This window comes from Mauremys mutica, chromosome 3 (genome assembly GCF_020497125.1).
Source record: "Mauremys mutica isolate MM-2020 ecotype Southern chromosome 3, ASM2049712v1, whole genome shotgun sequence".
In the NCBI taxonomy this organism is placed as follows: Eukaryota; Metazoa; Chordata; order Testudines; family Geoemydidae; genus Mauremys; species Mauremys mutica.
The window spans coordinates 158,850,204-158,871,163 of record NC_059074.1 but is presented as its reverse complement, the minus strand read 5'-3'; the positions used below and the strand labels follow the sequence as shown (position 1 = coordinate 158,871,163).

The 20,960-nt window shown below is 41.7% G+C and overlaps 1 protein-coding gene across 1 annotated transcript in view; it reads right to left on the bottom strand.

Moving 5' to 3' along the window:
* NVL (nuclear VCP like) overlaps window positions 1–20,960 on the bottom strand; it is a 77,448-nt gene that overhangs the window by 13,777 nt on the left and 42,711 nt on the right. The window contains exons 19-21 of the mRNA XM_045010817.1: window positions 11,993–12,099; window positions 6,137–6,213; window positions 314–402 (exon numbers count right to left, since the gene is read on the bottom strand). Coding sequence (XP_044866752.1) covers window positions 314–402; window positions 6,137–6,213; window positions 11,993–12,099 — 273 coding nt within the window. The remainder of the gene's footprint in view (window positions 1–313; window positions 403–6,136; window positions 6,214–11,992; window positions 12,100–20,960) is intronic.

The following is a 20,960-nucleotide window of genomic DNA, read 5'->3' as shown; positions in this document are numbered from 1 at the left end:
CCAAATTTGAACTTCTAATACTACTTAACTTTTTAAGCAAAAGCCCAGTTTCTAATAAATTTAACTTCAACATCTTTACTGGAAATCCATACTAGTACACCTATTGTATTCACCACAATCTCTTAAAAGCAATGCCTCCTAAGGATTACGTTTATGTATTTTCTCAACAGAAACTTTCCCCCCTAGTTTTGGTTGGCCCAGTACCCTCCAAGAGTTCAAGCAGATTACGTTTATGACCTTTAACTAGTTTAACTACTTTCACCACTTAATCATCTTCCCACTGTTCCATTTAGACTTTATATGCCTGTCTTACCTTTCTTGCTCTTGCCATTCTGTAGGGCCATTTCCTGTCTCAGGGCACAAACTGAAGCTTCACGCACTAGAGCGGAAAGATCTGCCCCCCTAGAGACAGATACAAATAGAATGGATCATTTTAGGATACATTTCTCTCCATCACCTCTATTTGTGATGACATACACACAGCCGGGAGAATGCAAAAGATGCAGAAATAGTAGAACCGCTGGTGAAAGGCAAGTGTATTTGTTTTAAAAAAAAATGCTGGTTATAAAAAGCATCTGAAATCAAGTTTAAGGATCTACTTCTCTCAGTAATTTACACACCTTGGGGTTGGGAATGCAGAAAACAGAATTTGGTACAAAGGTTACATATTCTTCACAAAAAACAATAGTTGAGTTAGATTCACTCAGAAGATCCTATATCACTTGGAAGATTATAAACTACAGTGCATTTGATCCTGAATAAACCTTCTGACACAGAGACAAGAGGAGGGAACAGATGGCTTATTGATTCTTCACTGAAATATGCACTCCTGAGACCCACCTAATGCATCCAGATTAGGTATTTCAGACATTAACTGTGGCTCTGAATTTATTTTGTAGACAAGAACCCAGTACAGCAGCCGTTCCTAGCTTTTTTTAGTCAGAGTTGCATCTCACAATGGATTGGCACCTGGGCATTCCCTGTCCCCATGCAACTGTCCTATGCATCTTTGTCTGCTTCCTCATCCTCCACATCTCCTTTTACTCTTTCCCTTCCTCCTACTATCTTGTTTACTCTTTTGAGGGCTGTGATAAATGAGGGTCAGGGTAGCTCCCTTTTATGGGCACCCAACCAGCCAGTTAGCTATAAAATCCCTGTTAATAGCTGTTCTCTACTTGCTTTACCTGTAAAGGGTTAAAAAAGTCTACAGGTAAAAGAAGGGAGTGGGCACCTGACCAAAAGAGCCAATGGGAAGGATAGAACTTTTTACAATTGGGAAAAAACTCTCTTTGTGTCTGTTGTTGTTCTCTGGGGAAGAGGAACAGGGCAGCAGTTATGCTGTGAGAAGCTGAAGGCCAGGTATGAAAATCATCAGAATTATACCTATAAATTGCTTATTTGGAAACCCAGATATGTAAGTAGATCAGAAATGTCTAGAAAGACGCCATTAGGTTTATTTCTTTTATTTTGTAAGGCTTGTGGACTCCTCTGTGCTAACCCCAGATGCTTTTGTTTTGCTTGTAACCTTTAAGCTGAACCTCAAGAGAGCTATCTTGATGCTTAATTTTTGTAATTGTTTCTTTTAAGATCTAGCAAAAAGCCTAAATTCCAAATGTATTTCCTTTCTTTTTGGGTTTAATAAAATTTACCTTTTTTAAGAACAAGATTGGATTTTTGTGTCCCTAAGAAGTTTGTGCATGTGTTGTTTAATTAGCTGGTGGCAACAGCTGATTTCCTTTGTTTTTTTCTCAGCTCTTCCCAGGAAGGGGGATGAAAGGGCTTGAGGGGACCTCACAAGAAGGAATCCCCAAGTGCACCTTCCTGGGTTCTCAAAAGGGTCTGGGGGTTTTTTTGCACTTGGGTGGTGGCAGCATCTACCCATCTAAGGTCAGAGAGAAGCTGTGACCGTGGGAGTTTAATACCAGCCTGGAGTGGCCAGTATTATTTTTTTAAATCCTTGCGGGCCCCACCTTCTGCACTCAAAGTGCCAGAGTGGGGAAATCAGCCTTGACGTGGGCTTTTTACTCTTCACTTTGCTCTCTCCCCAGGCTTCACCTCCCTCTTTATTTCATTTTCCACCAGCTGAGCATGGCAGGCCGCCAACTGCCTTGTGTTATATCTTTTAACCCCATTGGAATTACCAAGCACTTTTTCCCACAGGGCTACCTGTTATCATGGATAAAAGAGGAGACAAAGCAGGCAGTCTGAGAATGAGTAAGTCTGGTCATAGTCCTATCCAAGGGAGCGTACTTCACCCCCAGCTTGGGGAATACTGAACTATTGGCCTCTGAAGGCTCCATGTCCACAAATAGTGATTAGATCAGTCTTTAACAATAGCAGGAAACAAAGTGCTATAAGTTATTCACAAATCAATAGCTGGTACATGGCATGTAATCAGAAATCATACAAAACTAAGTCTTTAATACCTTTGGCTCAAGCAAACAAATGTATTTAAGGAGTTATTTAATCACCAGATAAATCTCTCTCTTATAAGCCATTTAAAGAAGAGTTAACAAGAACCAATAGGTCTGTACCCACTTTGTTTTACATTTATTTAAATCAAATGCAGTGGATATTGAAATTTTATTTGCTCAATATTGCAGATCTAGCAATGAGAGCTTCAAACACCTGGATACAGGGACTGAAATACTCTCCAGTTCACTGCACATTCTTTAATTACCTTCAGAGCCTCTGCCAAAATGCTTGTTTGCAACTTCCTACATGTCACAGCAGATATCTTTACACTTCCTTCACTAACAGAAACGATATTCCCCTTCCTCCCCAATGGTGAAGCACATCAGCACTGCCATCTGCTGCGTGCATCCTAACATTTGCTCCCCTTTCTCTACTTGGATGGTAAAGGGGTTCCTGCATTTGAAGCGTAGACTGAAAAAGACTCAAAGTCAGTGAACTGAATTCACTATCATGAAGTAGAGAAAGGAGCAGTGGAAAATGCTACATCATTCAGATGTATAACAAGGAAAAGTCCAGCCAGCAGTTCAAAAGTTCCTCTTTCTAGTCAACTCAGAGTTAAACTTGTTCCCCCAAGTCAGTTTAAGTGGCTGAAAAATGCAGTAGCTTATCACCTACCCATTTCCTGTCTCTTTCTCTTTAAAAGAAGTTGGGGTTAAGAGCAGGGGTAGGCAACCTGTGGCACGCGTGCCGAAGGTGGCACGCGAGCTGATTTTCAGTGGCACTCATACTGCCAGGGTCCTGGCCACCGGTCCGGAGGGCTCTGCATTTTAATTTAATTTTAAATGAAGCTTCTTAAATATTTAAAAAACCTAAAATGTTAAAATGTATTACCAGCACACGAAACCTTAAATTAGAGTGAATAAATGAAGACTCGGCACACCACTTCTGAAAGGTTGCCGACCCCTGGGTTAGAGGATAGCAGAGAGGAGGGTAAAGCTGCACAAACCTCTTTCCTTCTTCTCACCATGCTATCAGAAGGCTCTGGAAGGGGGCAGTGCAGTGGAGACCTTCTCCTCTCACTCCAGAAGGTTTTGGAGGGAACAGAAAAGACACCACTCCTTCTCTATTCAGGCATTTAGATGGAGTGGAGCTTCAGATTAACTCAGAAATCTACTAGCCAGAGGCTGTCCTGTCACCACAAGCTGAGTCCAAGGACAGCAGCCTGCCTTTGTTAGAAATCCTAGGTGATCACCCCCGCACGTCCTTAGCAACACCTGGGACAGGGAAAAATGGGAGCCTGTGCTCATTTAAAGTACTGTCATAGAACCTTGCTTGCGGGGGCTATTATAGACTGGGGGTATATCTGGGTAACACATGTTGTTTTGTGACCTCCATTTTGTTTTTGTGAATGCTATTTTGTGATCGTAATAAATCACTGCGACTTTCACTTAGCAGTGCAACTTCCAGATTGGATTAAGACACCCACATGGGGTTGAAAACCATTCTAATCCTGACAAGGTCAGTCTATCCTGGACATGGTGACCTCATGCTATGGTGGGGGACACCACGACATGCAAGTGGACCAGACTAAGGAGAGGGAAGCTAGGAAGGGCTGCCTGGCCTAAGGCCACTAACCAGCCCTCAGACTAACTGGGAGAGGAAGGGAGTGAGATCAGAGCCGGGAGGGCTGCGTTCTTTTCCAAAGATCCATAACTCTCAAGTGCTTTCAAGAGTAAAAGTATCTGTGGTAAAGAAATTCTCTTGTTGGGTAGGAAATCGGTACATCGGTTTTTCCATAACAACAACCTCCCTTTAAAAACAAAAACCATTCATCTGCAGCTGGACTTAATTAAATAATTAAACAACTCCCTTGCTAAGCCTGTGTTTCTTGCTTTAATGCCATAGTGTCCCAGAAGGATTCCATTAGATTTCTGAGGTCCCATAGCCAGGTGGGTTCTAGCGGAGAACATGTCTAAGCAACGCGTGCTCAGAAGGCTGTGGCACCAGTTCTGGGGGCTCAGGCAGCTGGATTGCCAGGTTCCACTGCCCAAAAAAGGTGTCAGACATGAAGTCTGCACTAGGGAGTGTGCCTGAGAGACCCAGAGCTAAGAACAGTGATGAGTCAGGATCCAGACCAAGGGGGATTGGAATCGATTTACAGCAGTCCATCCAGAGAGGAAGACTGAGACAAGTTGTAACAGGAACACCCAGCACCCTCATCTTTTATTTATAGATACACATCCATCTTATAACGTTAGCTTTACTGCTAGAAAGGGTCTGGTAAGTTTCTCAGCACTGAACTTTTGTCCAGGATCTCCTCATCTCACATGTTGAATACTGCAATATCCTTTTCCTCTGGCTTTGACAAACGCAGTTTTGCCACTCTGATATCCATTCACAATGCTGCTGCAGAGATCACTTTCTTATCTTGTCACTTTGACCACATCACCCCTCTCCACACATCCTTTCATTGACTCCCCCTTCTCTATTGCATCCAACATAAGCTGCCTATCTTCATTTTCAAGTCCTTTAATGAACTATCCCTGCTCTACTTATCACCTCTCATTCACTATCTACTGTGATGCCAGCTTTCTTTGCTCAACTGTTAAATTTTCAAACAAGCATCCTTGTGTGCTCTCCAGTGCTGCCCCTCATGCTTCGATGGAGCTCCCCATAAATATCTGCAAAGCCACCTCATTATCCTTCAACACCCTCCTTAAAACTCTCCTTTGCCATGATGTCTACACATAACAAAAACAACGCCCTGGCAACAGTTAGGTCACCAATCCACTGATATCACTACCTATTATATAGGGCAATACTGTCTCATTGTTTCCTTGTACTTTCCCAAGTGTCTGTCTCCACCTGTTGTCTCTTGTCTTATACTTAGATTGTAAATGTTTGGGGGTAGGGACCATGTTTTTGTTCTGTGTACAGTGCCTAGCACAATGGGATCCTGCCCCATGACTAGGCACTACAGTAATAATTACTTTAACCACAACATCAACCATGTTAATTTTTTTACACTGAAAATTATTTTTATTGCACAGTACAGAGATTAAGAGTGCAAAGTCTTTAGGGGAGCAATTATTACCTCAAAGAAATTTAAGATTAACTAACCAATCATGTCTATCAGTTTAAAGCTTTGAGGAGTTGTGCAGTGCTATGGGTTTGCAAATGACCGATAAGAGTGGTTATTAAATTTGCATCAAATCCATCCTTTGGACATTTGTACTACACGAAGGCTCCTCAGTATAAAATATGCCTCCAACACTCCGTGTCACATACAATACAAACATTATCCATTTCTGTGAACTAACTCAGAGAACAAGCTATGTGTACCAGTTTTGCCTACCCACTTTTACCACCTTTAACTGTGGATCCAGTTTAGAGAGAGGTTTCACATTTTGTATCTATGGTTCAGTGTAAACATTGCAGAAATAGAGCCAAGGCAAAGAAAAAAGGACACAGTGGCCTTTGCTAAGCTACAGTAGTGTCAGGCACCACCAGACTATTGTGTAGGAAGAGGAAGCCTGTACCATCTACAAAGTCTTAGTAAATCCCTGGAAAAAGTGTAAGTGATGGAAACAGAGGGCAAGGCGTTTGAGCCCTGAGAGTCAGCAAGTCCAACATTCCTGTTAAAAATCATGTAAAAAACACATTAACATGAGTAGGACATTTCTCACTGCACGCATTTGAGTTAAAAATAGAAGACACTCACGTATAGCAATCACAACGTTGATCATAAGCAATTTCTTCAAGGTTTACATCAACATCCAAAGGGGGTCGGGTACCATCCTAAGGAGTTGGGGGTGATGGGAGAAGAAAAGAAATGGTATTTTTTTAGAATAAGAAACCCCCAAAGTGACTATCACACAAAGATCATGTTGTGGTCAGGCTGTACAATTTCCTGAGACTACAGGGCTGGGGGATTAGTACACCTCAGAAAAGGACAAGAATGAAGACCAGGTCTGCAGAACCACTTGACACTGAATTGATTCAGAAAATGCTGCTGAATTCCAGTGCTGAGGCTAGCTGAATCAAGGTCAGCATTACCCTTACAGAGAGGAGGAGGAGGAGGACTGTCCAATTATGCTGTTCACAATTCAAGAAGGATGCTGAAAAACTGGAGAGGAGTCAGAGAAAAGCTACATGAATACAGGATTGGAAAATATGATTTATAGGGAAAGACTCAAGGAGCTCAAATTATCTGATCAAAGACACGGTTAAGGGGTAACTATCGCAATCTGCAAGTACCTACGTGGGCCACGGAAATTTGATAATCGGAGCGCTCTTCAATCTAGCAAACAAAAGTATATAACACGATCCAATGGCTGAAAGTTGAAGCTGGACAAATTCAGACTGAAAATAAGGTGCAAATTTTTAATAGCAAGGGTAATTAACCTCTGAAACAATTTACCAAGGGTTGTGCTGGATTCATCATCACTGGAAATCCTTAAATAAAGATTTCCCCCAAAAACATATATGCTGTAGTTCAAACAGGAATTAAGTCAAGGAAATCTATGGCCTGTGTTAAGGAGGAAGTCAGAGATTATTACAGCTGTTCCCTCTGGTCTTACATTAATGTAAAGCAGGGGTGAGCAAACTACAGCCTACGGGCTGCATCTGGCCCGTCAGACACTTTAATCCAGCCCTCGAGCTCCCGTCGGGGAGCAAGGTTGGGGGCTTGCCCCGCTCCATGCATGCTGTGGCTCCACATGGCTCCCGGAAGCAGTGGCATGTGCCCCCTCCAGCTCCTACGCGTAGGGGCAGCCAGGGGACTCCACATACTGCCCCCACCCTAAACACCGCCCCCGCAGCTCCCATTGGCTGGGAAGCGTGGCCAATGGGAGCTGCAGGGGCAACACCTGCGGACGGAGCAGCGTGAAGAGCAGCCTGGCCGTACCTCTGCATAGGAGCCGGAGAGCAGACATGCCACTGCTTCCGGGAGCTGCTTGAGGTAAGCGTCACCTAGAGCCTGCAACCCTGACCTCCTCCCGCGCCCCAACCCCCTGCCCCAGCCTGGAGCCCCCTCCCGCACCCTGAACTCCTCATCCCCAGCCTCATCCCAGAGCTTGCACCCCCAGCCGGAGGCCTCCCTCCCCCACCCCCTCCCCCCCGCAAGCCCCTGCCCCATCCCGGAAACCCCTTCTTCACCCTGAATTCCTCATTTCTGGCCCAACCCCCGAGCCCGCACCCCCAGCCAGAGCCCTCATCCCTCCTCCAAGCCCCCTCCTGCACCCTGAACTCCTCATTTTGGGCCCCACCCCAGAGCTCACACCCCCAGCTGGAACCCTGACACCCTCCCCCCCCCCTTCAACTCCCAATTCTGTGAGCATTCATGGCCCGCCATATAATTTCCATACCCAGATGTGGCCCTTAGGCCAAAAAGTTTGCCCACCCCGATCTAAAGTGTTGCAGGACTATGGTATAAGCACGTGTATCTACTTCCTCTCCTCCTTTACACAGATATTCTTAAAGCTGGGTGTAGGGTCGACAATATTGGTTAGCCAAACATTTTCCAGCTTTCTTTAAGAGAAAATTTTCTGGGGAAGAAGTAGATTGAAATCAAATAATGGAGAAATGTATGCAGCATAGTTGCAGCCATGTTGGTCCCAGGATATTAGAGAGACAAGGTGGGTGAGGTAATATCTTTTATTGGACCATTTTCTGTTGGAGAGAGAGACAAGCTTTTGAGCCACACAGAGCTCTTCTTCAGGCCTGGGAAAGGTATTCCCAGTGTCACAGCTAAATGAAAGGTGGAACAGATTGTTTAGCATAAGTAGCACATATTCTAAGGAACCATTCAAGGTAGAGTGGCCTGTTAACAGCTCTGCAGTCCTAGGACAAGAAGAGGTTAGTGGGTTTCAGATTGTTGATTGTAACAAGCCATAAATCCAGTGTCTCTGTTCTGAATACCTGCACACCACTTTCAAAAGATGAGCCTGGAAGCTTAAATTCACAACTCTGCTAGATGCTAAAAATCACAGACTGAACAGACACACTAGATTTATGGCAAGATTTCTGTACAAGCTTGAATTTGTATTATTACCCATTGTGCCATGTGCATCTGAACTAAACTGTAAACTCATTAGCGATGAGACTTTGTCTTATGTTTTATGTGGTGTTGAGCACGTTAGTGCTCAAACAAGGGTCCATGTATCCACACTTTTCAGGTTTATGTATCCAGAATGTATGGGTGAATTCTTTGCAATGTGCTGAAAAAACATCTTATCCCCTATTTTAACATTTAATATTTTCCACTCTCCGTGGCTACATACTTCAGCATGGAACACTATAACCTATGAGTGAGATTACTCAATAGATACTTTATATTTGCTTGTAAACCAATTGTTTTCTGTGAAGTCTCTCTCCCTGAAGGTCTATCTTCATGCAATATAACCAGCAGTTGAACATTTAAAGAAGAAAACCCCAGTTGTCTTACAGTACAGGAGAGTCAGAGTTGGAACAGCCTTACGTTCATATTAAGACATTTTTCTCAGTGGGTAAATTTGGGACAATTCAATTTTCAGGAGTGGTTACATTTATACTGGACCCTTCATCTGAAGAATCCCATCTACACCCAATATCAACACTGAAATGCAGCTACCTATGCCAGTGGTTCTCAACCTGGGGTACATGTACCCCTGGGGGTGCGCAGAGGTCTTCCAGGGGGTACATCAACTCATCTAGATATTTGCCTAGTTTTACAACTAGGCTACATAAATAGCACTAGCGAAGTCAGTAAAAACTAAAATTTCATACAGACAATGACTTGTTTATACTGCTCTATATACTATACACTGAAATGTAAGTACAATATTTATATGCCAATCGATTTATTTTATAATTATATGGTAAAAATCAGAAAGTAGGCAATGTTTCAGTAATAGTGCGCTGTCACACTTTTGTATTTTTAATGTCTGATTTTGTAAGCAAGTACTTTTTAAGTGAGGTGAAACTTGGCGGCTCGCAAGACAAATCAGACTCCTGAAAGGGGTACAGTAGACTGGAAAGATTGAGAGCCACTGACCTATGCTACATGCTGAATAGTACAGGGAAGGAGAAGTTTTGAACAGAGACCCTGGGGACAAGCTTCCATTCACATGACAAGTACTATGGGATCTTTACAGTGAACTGGACGGGACTCAAGTTAGTTACTTTGGAAGGTTGAAGGGTGGAGTTGACCATGGTGAGGTCTGAACCTATGGTTGAACTTGAGGATTAGCTTTTCAAAACCATCCTCTCATTTTCAATAGGTTTTGGTAGAGAATTAGTAGAAATTTCCAAGTAGTCTCCTATCTCTAATTCCAATAAGCATCAACTTTGCATTAGAACTCCACAGCTGTATCCTAGCTTCCCGCTTCCTGGATTGGCAGGAGCTGGGCTTGATGACAAGGCAGAAGGGCTGGAACATTTTGCAACACTTCAGAACAACTCCCAGTTGCTTCAGGCAAACCCTTCAGCTGGTGGCTAAAAGTGTTTAGATGGAAGGATGTTTGCTTGTGATGCAGGAGATGGAAGGTGTGTAGGAGAAGACAGCTAGGGGGGCCTTAGAGCTCTAGTAGTGAAACACAACCCTCCCCCACCCCAGGAAAGGGATGGGTGAGAGCCACCCACTCAAAAACACGTACCTCTATCCTAACTGTGTCTTGTATTCAGGTATAACAAGTTTGAACACATGCATATAGAAGTAGTAGTTTGATCACCCAGGCACTTTAAATATAATCTGCAAAAGGCTTGTGTCCTTTTTTTGTTTATGATGTAAAAATATGCCTGAAAGGGTACGTCTCCCATAACCTTCCTACATACTACCACCTTCACCTGGAGAGGGTGTGCTGTTCTTGTTTTTTTACATTAGAAATGCAGGGTCTTTATCTAGTTTTGAAGACTTTATGGTGACTGGAGAACTAGTGCAATGACTAAGGCTACGAGTCAGTCACGGATTCCGAGATTTTACAACACCTCCATGACTTCCTGAAAATTATTATAATTCAACCCCACGCAACAGGGCTGGGGCTCTCAGGGAAGGGAATTTTAGTCAGACTGTTTAAAACACTTGCATCTACCGAAACATATTGAACTTTAATGCCTAACACACACTTGGGAGTGTTGAATCTTTAAAAAATATTCCTTTCTTCCATCATTTAAAGAGTGAGAGTAGCTCAAGACTTCTCCAAGATCCCCATAAATTCTCCAGCTGAATTGGGTGCGGAGGATGAGAGGGGAGGTAAAACCCAGTCACAATAAAACATTTTCTTCCTCCAAAAAGCTTTTCGGGTCTTCTTTGTATACAACAAAACAACAACAAAAAAATGGCACAAGCCCAATTTTTAGGAGAGACTTAACAGGTCCCCTTTAAAAAGAAATTGTTAAAATTACAACCCCATCCCCCATAATGTGTCCTCAAAACTGAGTCGAAAGAAAGAAAGAAAGAAAACAGCCCTCTCTGTAGCTTCAAGAGCCAATAACTGAGAAGGTAACTAGGTTGTTTCAGACAGGCTGAGTAAATGGGGAGAGGCTTACTTCCACAATGCTATTATACAAGAACAACGTGTGAGAAACATATTTGAAGCAAGTCAGAGCCTTAGTGGGAGTCTAATTCTTGCATGAGTCATGACAGGAGCAGACATGTTCCAATCTCTCTCCACATTTTACCTTCCATTAGGAGATTTATTAATAGCCCACATACATTCAACCATAACACTGCTTACAATTTCAAGGAGATTTTTTTTTTTCCTGCAATCCTCTTTCATGGTTTCCTCCACATCATTCATGGAGTCTTTAAAAGACCCATCCCTTCTCTAGATACAAGCCTCAGCCAATTTTCCAATTCAAGAAAGTTTGACGAGACTCTTTCAGAGCCATCAACACACTAGTCCTTTAGTAAAAGGAAGAGGTGCTTCTGAATAATGTAAAACACTTTTCATATCTTATTACTAAGACAGCATTGTTATGCTATACCCTTTACCTAGGAGAGAGAAACACACTGCAGCAGGAACAGAATCCAGGGCTCATGCTGGGCAGAGTAAGACACTACCCACAGATGGAATCCACAATTAACAACAACTTTTTTCCACATCTGCCTCTTCCTGCAGCCCCAGCACACCCAAGTCTCCTATTGATCCCAATAGGAATTACATACACATAAATAACTATTGCTGCATAAGGTCTATAGCTGGAATTTGTATGTAAACTTTTATAATTCCACCATCAAACACCTTGGTGTGACAAAGATAGCAGACCCAACAGATATACAAAAGCATTGTATGCACATTCTTATGAAGGAATGAATCATCCCATTAATTTGTCCTAATGAACATAACATAGGAACTAGCATTTTCAGTTTAATTCTCGAGTATAGCAATTTTTGATCACCTATCATATCAGCCTTAATCACTATGTTAAAAAAAAAAAAGTTGGGTGCTTCTTTTAATGACTCTTTATTACCAGTTATTTTAATGTTTTGTCATATTGGGCCCTGCAATTCTTCTGTGATTATAGTTTGTATAGCATCATTCAACCTAACTTCAAAAGAATGACCTCTTCTAGTATAGATCTCTTTCCAAATACTCACTTTGGTGATGGTCCTTAAAATAGCAAGTCGATCCACAGGTGGTGGCAAACCCACATAGAGTGTTTTATCCAGTCTGCCAGGGCGCAGAATAGCTGGGTCAATTATGTCTGAGGAAAGGAAGACAAAATATAATCCTGAAATTAGATGCAATACTAGAAATGTGTGTGGAATAAAAGAAAATGTCTTTAAGATACTGTTTCAATGGTGTCAAGTATCAGAGGGGTAGCCGTGTTAGTCTGGTTCTGTAGAAGCAGCAAAGAGTCCTGTGGCACCTTATAGACTAACAGATGTTTTGCAGCATGAGCTTTCGTGGGTGAATACCCACTTCTTCAGATGCAAGTGGTGGAAATTTCCTGGGGCAGGTATATATAAGCAAGCAAGAAGCAAGCTAGAGATAACGAGGTTAGATCAATCAGGGTGAATGAGGCCCTGTTCTAGCAGTTGAGGTGTGAAAACCAAGGGAGGAGAAACTGGTTCTGTAATTGGCAAGCCATTCACAGTCTTTATTTAGTCCTGAGCTGATGGTGTCAAATTTGCAGATGAACTGGAGCTCAGCAGTTTCTCTTTGAAGTCTGGTCCTAAAGTTTTTTTGCTGTAGGATGGCCACCTTAAGATCTGCTATTGTGTGGCCAGGGAGGTTGAAGTGTTCTCCTACAGGTTTTTGTATATTGCCATTCCTAATGTCTGATTTGTGTCCATTTATCCTTTTCCTTAGAGACTGTCCAGTTTGGCCGATGTACATAGCAGAGGGGCATTGCTGGCATATGAGATACCTCGTTATCTCTAGCTTGCTTCTTGCTTGCTTATATATACCTGCCCCAGGAAATTTCCACCACTTGCATCTGAAGAAGTGGGTATTCACCCACGAAAGCTCATGCTGCAAAACATCTGTTAGTCAATAAGGTGCCACAGGACTCTTTGCTGCTGTTTCAATGGTAGCTCATACCAATCAGGTTAAAAAACAGAAAGATTGAATGGTGGGAGAAATTATAGTGAAAGAGATTTTATGTATACACCTCTACCCTGATATAATGCTGTCCTAGGGAGCCAAAAAAAATCTTACCATGTTATAGGTGAAACTGCGTTATATCGAACTTGCTTTGATCCATCGGAGCACACAGCCCCGCCCCCACAGAGCGCTGCTTTACCATGTTATATCCGAATTCGTGTTATATTGGGTCGCATTATATCGGGGTAGAGGTGTATATGGTGGACATGTGCAGTCAGAGTTTTGGGATGCAGTCCCATAACAAAATATCACAAATTGCTGGATATGTACTACCAAATGATCCGTTGGAAATCCTCCTGGAGCTTCCTAATGAAAACAGTCACAGAAAAGGAAATGAAGAATTAATCTCTCCTCTGCTAGTAGTTGCTCGGTTATTAGTAGCCTATCACTGGAAAAAGAAAAAATAGCTCAACCATAGAGGAATGATTACAAAAAAAAGGAGGCTGCGGTTGTGGAAAATTAACACACCAATTACATATCCAGCAAGACGGACAGACAGATACTTAGCTATTTGGTTACCTTTCAGTCAATATTCAGATAAAGCATATCTGCAAAAAGAGGCTGCACACCTGTCCAATTTTTTGAATATTAACATTTGATAGACATGCCTGGTTTGTTAAATGTGTATATAGCCATTTAATTCAATTTAATAAAAATCTTTAAAAACAACATGATGATGCTCCCTCTGTAATATGGTACCATCCTGTTAAACAGAAAACATCAATGACCACAGTCTCGTAAAAGGTCTCTTTAAACAAAAGCTAACCATTGTAGTGATTGTTTTGTTTCTGATATTTACCCAGCAAGGATTTGTAAACTACATAAAAACTTCCTAAATAAAATAAAATAAAAAATAACATAAAAAATAAAATAAAGTGTGCGTGGAAGGCACAGAAGACAACATTTGAAACTTTGAAGACCAAAAAACAGTTTGCTAAACAACTGTTACTGCCACCAAGTGGGAACCAACATTGTCTAGTTCACAGTCCACTCACATGTCATAAGCATAAGTCTACCCCTCAAGTATCAGTTGAGCCTACTGACAAACATAGGCAGCTTTTTCTTGTTCGGAAATATACTGAGAGAACATTTGTCTAGCACACCTGAGGGTGCTGACATAGCTGAACAAGGAGTTCGACATGAATTCACAAGAAAAAAATATTTTCAGCTTGTTCTCTTGGGGGTAAGGAAAAAATTCTCGCCAAATCAACTATAGCCAAAAATGTTTAAAGTAATATAAAAGGTAAATTAAGAATCAATGTTCATCTTTGCAAAGTATAGCTATGCAGGTGAAAACACTTTCTTATAAAGAATCTCCTTTTTATTGTTCATTTGCATTGCTATAGGATCTTACTCTTCTGGAAGGTAACAGAGGAGATGAAAGCGGCAAAGAGTTCTGTGGCACTTTATAGACCAGGGGTCGGCAACCTTTCAGAAGTGCTGTGCCGAGTCTTCATTTATTCACTCTAATTTAAGGTTTCGCGTGCCAATAATACATTTTAATGTTTTTAGACGGTCTCTTTCTATAAGTCTAGAGTATATAACTAAACTATTGTTGTATGTAAAGTAAATAAGGTTTTTAAAATGTTTAAGAAGCTTCTTTTTAAATTAAATTAAAATGCAGAGCCCCCCCAGATCGGTGGCCAGGACCCGGGCAGTGTGAGTGCCACTGAAAATCAGCTTGTGTGCCACCTTTGGCACGCGTGCCATAGGTTGCCTGCCCCTGTTATAGACTAACAAACGTATTGAAGCATGAGCTTTCATGGGTGAATACCCACTTCGTTGGATGCAGAGGAGATGAAGTGTTCTTTGAACACGTTAAAATATTAGATGGTGCTGCAAAGCACCACATGAACTTGGTCTTCTGAAAGGCAGTGCAGACCAGGGGCTCCAGACTTTATTTGGTCTTGGGAGAGAAAGAAACATGGAGATGAGAGAAACTGGAATCCTTCATGAAGTCAAATGTTTTCAGGAGGCCATTCACTGTTTTTAGTGCTGCTGGAATCTATAGGAGCTTTTAAGCACCACAGGCATATATGTAGAGTCTTCAAACACAGCAGGAGTCCATAAATACTAAAAACCTATTGTAGTGAGAAAGAGGAAAAATGATCCAATAGTTAGGGCGCTAGTCTCAGGTTTGGGAGTGACCCAGCTCCACTACACACTTCCTGTGTGACCACAGCCAAGTCACTTAGCCTCTCTCTTTGCCTTCATTTTCCAGCTGTAAAAAGGGGATAATAGCACTGCCATACCTAACAGAGGTGTTGTGAGGATAAATACAGTAAAGACTGTTAGGTGCTCAAATATCCAGGTAATAGGGGCCACTCTGGATACAAGATTATTAAAGTCTAAAAGGTATTTATTAAAAATATAAATTTCTTTGAAGACCAGTAGGAAGGTTTAGAAAGGATGCAAGAAAACACAGCTATTACAAACAACTACACCTCTACCCCGACATAACGCGACTCAATATAACGCGGATCAAAGCAAGTTCGATATAATGCGGTAAGATTTTTGGCTCCCAAGGACAGCGTTATATCGGGGTAGAGGTGTATATACTAATGTTACAATTAAGAAAACCTAATATTAAAAAGCCTGGAAAAGATCAATTAATCCAGACAAATATCCTAATACCCTTATAGTTCATATATGCACTTTGAAAAATTCTGAGAGGTGCAAGATAGGTTCATACCAGCCTAAAGAGATCCAGCAGCACCTGAGCTCTTCAGGGGGTAGACTCTCTTTTCTGTGCTTATCACAATGGAACCCCAAAGGAGACCGAGGCATTTGCATGCTACCATAATTAACTACTACTACTACTAATAATCCTGGATTTAGAATTGTACTCGGTTTTGTGCAAAGGTTACAGTTACATTCGGTGTATTAAATATCCTTCACCTCTGAGAGAAAACTGTGATATAAAGAGGAAATAAACAGGTCAAAGACGTGCTGACCACCTTTTTCTTCTAGCAATACCATCATCAACAAACCTGTGTTTTTCCAAGATATGGCAGTCACGCATCCATTTTAATAGACAGACTGTGCATTCAGATGTCTCTAAGTAGTTAATGGCCATAAATTCACCTCTTGTGAACTGAAAGGTTGGAGAAATCTGCTGCTAGATATAGATGTTGTGGGTAAAGCAGCACAGGCAATTTATCCTTATTGCTGAAGAATCCTGGTTTTTTTCAAATCACAGACTAAGGAAATGTATTAGATGAAATCATAGTCGGGTGTTACTGTAGTTTGATATCACAGATAATGAGGAAAAAGGAAAGGAAGTACATCCATAGCCATGGCACACAGACACACCTCTAGTTGCGTTAGCTACTGCAGGAATAATGGTGGAAGGACACAGACTGAAGAGTGATATACCGTAGACTCTTCATCAGGGCTGGCTTTATGACCCACGGGGCCTGATTACAATACTTGGCGGCGGGGTGGTCCGCTCCAGGTCTTCCCTGGCACCGAAGGACCCCCCGCCGCCGAAATGCCGCTGAAGACCGCCAGAACGGGGCCCCCTTCAGCGTGGGGCCCAAATCCGGGGAATCTTCATCTTCTTTGCTCTTCATCAGGCAAGGTAAGGGTTAGCCAAGATTGGTGTCCAGTCCTGCATTTTTCCCCTTATTCTTCTAAACACAGGGCTGCCAACAACATTATCCTTTTCTGGCACAAATACACTTTCCAGGTGCTATGTATGTGTGTGTGTTATGGGGAAAGTTATGCCACATTAAGAACAGATGACAAGAAGTCATTCCAATAGCTAAGAATTGCTTTTAGTGCAATGGTATCAAACACTATGCACTTTTATTCTACTTTCCATCTGAAGATCTCAAAGTGCTTTACAAATATTAAATTAAGCCTCACAATTCCCCTATATGGTAAGTATGATTCCCATTTTACAAACAGGAGGTTAAGCACAGAACGGTTAAGTGATTTGTCCAAGGATACACAATAAGTTTTACTAGACTTTGTCACAAACACTCAGCTCTAACTCCCACTTACTTTAACTAATAATCTGTACTTCCTCTTACCCCTTTTTTCAGTCACTGGCCCTTAAATGATCCTGAGAACCTGAATGATTACACTTCTGTAATGGGGAAAGAAAAATTTACTCAAATGTTCAAACACCCCCCCTGAGGTATTGCTCAGCATTTGTTTAATCATTTTGGATAACATCCAACCCTTTTCCATAAGTATCTCACACCATGCAAATTACAAAATGCGCTTACACAACAAAGAACATAACTACGTGACAGAGCTACCTAAAGAGCTAGGACAAGTCAACAAAGTTTGTGGATAAATTTAATACTCAATAGAATGCGACAGGTTACTAATTATTGCAGACCAAAATCCACAATGGTGTCTACAGAATTTTGGAACAATTCAAACCCTATTTATAGGGATGATTCTTGATGTTCTTGTAAACTAAGGCCTGGGCTACACCACAAAGTTAAGTTGGCATCATGTGACCAAATGACAGAGGGCACAGGAGACGCACAAACTTTTACAGAGTCCCCTGGATCAAGTATATGTACAATAGTTTACCAAAGGGTAGCATGTAAGGTCTCTGTCAAAAGCCAGTAGCCCACTAGTAGTCAATCATTTCAAAATGTATATATGACTAATATGTTAGGAGTTATGTATCTATTCTGGAAACTATGTTCTCAAAGCAGGTAACCAAGAGGTGATGTATTAAGCAGGTTCCTTTCAAGCAGGAAGTTGCATACGCTTATCTCCCTGTCTGGTCCCACAGGAGACATTTTATGGCCTTACACACTTGGGTCACAATGACCCCCACTGTGGATTTTCCAACTCCAAAATAATTGCTCACAGACTGACAGCAATTTGGTGTTGCAGATTTCCAGAGCATGATTGCCACTTGCTTCACCACTGCTCATTTTGGTGTCCCTGCACCAGAGGGCTGGGGCAAGCTTGGCACCCATCCCCAGAAATGTGTCCTTTTGCATCCAAAAGTTCTGCAGCTACTTCTTGCTGTTCCAAACCTGCATTATGAGATGATCCCACCAATCAGTGCTAATTTCCTGGGTCCAAAAATGGCACTTTGCCACATGGAGCTGCTTTGTGAATGCCATCAGCAACCCAGCATTTTGTGTGCCGTGTCCATCAGCATCCAGTTGTGCTCAAACACCTCTGCATCACCCTCATCACAACCCCAACTGCAGCAATACACCCTCAAGCTGTGCAAATACTAGAGAATTGTGCATCTTATATTAGCAACAGACAAGAGAATTGTGCTGAGGTCTGCAGGCTCCATGCTTCTGTCAGAGAGATGGTGGATACCAACACGTGACGTGTGGACTATGGGAGAGTTTTTTAAAAACAGAGCAAAAATTAGGGGATGTGAAAAGTATGATGGGGTGTAGAAAGTGGCATGGTGGGAACTTGACCCCATCTCCCACAAATCCCTGGGTCATGTGCTACTGTGCCACAAAGCATTGCAAAAATGTCCCAAAAGGGACTGCACTGGATGGTAATGCGAGACACAGTGGGGAACCTACCCAGGATGTGCCACACTTTACATCAACACAAGCACTCCTGGTGAGTATGTGCCATGCTGACACCAGGAGCCCAGTGTGCATGCGCTAGAGCAATACACAAACTTCAGTGGCTTAACTTGTGTCAACCAAACTTTGTAGTACAGACATGGCGAACATCTTCTATCCCAGATTCTGGGAAGGTAGTGGAGTGAAAACACAATACAATTATTTGACTCCATCTAGGCTTTCCCTGAGATAGCACATCTGCCTCTTTCACTCTCTGAATTTCTTGAAAAACTGGGAGCTCTAAGGCTTAATTCTCTTTAGATTAACTAGACAGTTTGACTTTGGTTCCACATGCAAAGGGAAAGAGATGCAATTAAGTTTAAGGTATCGAATCTCTGTATGATGACAGTAATCAGAAAGATTAAAAAAAAAGTTCAAGGTCATTTGGTATGTGCAACAAGAACTTCAGAAACATCCTGTATTTAAGGAGAAGTTGGAAGTCCTGTTTTAGAACCCTTAGCATGTGACACCACTATCATAACAGATTTCACAGGACTGGTGAAGAATAAATCCTTCTCTTCCATGTAAAGTAGGAATCAGATAGTTCCCATGGGCTTTATATTTTAAAAGTTTTTACAAAAGATCAGTATTTGTCTCCATTACCAACAGCTCTACAGTATTAAAGTATTATGTCTGGGCAATACTGATACATTTAAACTAAGGCCTGCTCTACTCACAGATTTTGTACCAGTATAACTATTTCAGCTAGGGGTGTCATTTCCCCCGCCCAAACAATAGTTATACTGATACAATCTCTAGTGTGGTTGCAGTTATACCACTATAAAGGTAATTTATATCTGCATAGCTTATTCCTCTTTGCATATGGGAGGAGCTATACCAAGATAAAGAACCTTTATACCAGCAAACCGCATCCACACAAGGGGGGAGGATGTTGCAGTACTTTAACTGTACCAGAATAGTTAAAGCAGAACAAACTGTATGTAAACAAGGCCTGAGTAGCAACCATTTGTCCTTTACTATACTGGAGGCTTGATAGTCTGTCATGATACATGCAACTGAAGAGACAGGAAATTTTTTTGTGTGATCTTTCTACCATTAGGATAGTAAGCTAGAATTTTTGGATTCTTGAACAACTGCAAATTGTGTATTTATAGTTGTCTGTTTTCTCTGAGCAATTCCAACAGAGATTCTCTCAATTCCACAAGAGTCAGAATAATCTATGAAACATTTTGAACTGAATCAGTTTAAGGATCACATCCTAAGTAACAATCTTAGCTCATTTTCTTTGTTTGGTTCAATTCTCACAGGAACTCCAGATCTTTTCACCAAATACACTTTAAATAAATGGGTCTTATGCCATGTAATACATTCATCCATGAAGCCTGATGAGCTAGATGTCTCAATCTTCCTAAGGACTCATTACTAAATACTTGCTTTGGGCACAAAAGCTAATTTCAAGGTTCTGTACATACAATAATTGATTTGCAAATTCTGCCAAGATGCCTTAATCTATTAATCCTATTTTTTTTCAGCTGTAACACATCCAAGAAGTCTAATATCTTCATGAGTTTCTTTCTGCACCCAAAATATTAGCTGGTCATTATCTTTAAGTGATCATATATAAATGGAGTATTTTACATTGTGCAATTATATCCTGCAGTGTTCTTTATTCAGTGTTCTATGTATGCATTGCAAGGGAATTAAAGGGCTGATCAGTGCTCAAGGTCTCCCATTGTCATCAATGGGCACAATGAGGTAACAGCCTCTATGCAATTTAAAGAGTCTCCTGAGACCTGGAGCTAGGGAAAAAAGGTTACTATGTGCCCCCAAGACATAAGTTCCCTTTTGGAACTGCAAATAATGTACCCGAGTCACAGTGTGCACTTTTCTAATAGCCTTTGCTTGGAGTACATTAGGTATACTCAGGAAGTACTGCTTGTTTCCAGGCGCAAATTCCAAGTACAGAACCTGCCTTGGAGTCCAGCTGATGCACTGCACGCAGGTAACAGCTGATAAATCACTTCAGTTAGACAAAGGAGTAGTGAAGGCAGCCAAGCCTATGGGGAACATGAAAATAACCTGGAACAAGCCATTAAAGCAGAACAGCAGAAGTATTTGTACTCTTCAGCAGGAAGAAATGCAAACCTGTGTTCTACAGAACAGCAGCACTTACACTGCCAAAATACCTTCACCCCACAACTCACATTTGGAGTGAGACTGTTCATAGTGAGTGAGAAAGCCCTTTTGGATCCAGATTGCACATTTCATTTCAAACACCAGATTTCCAGTATTATTTATCTAGTGCTACAGGTATGTGGTACTGAACTGAACCTATACCAAGTAAGGCTTTGGCTACACTTGCATTTCAAAGCGCTGCCGCGGCAGCGCTTTGAAGCGCTAAGTGTAATCAAAGCACCAGCGCTGGGAGAAA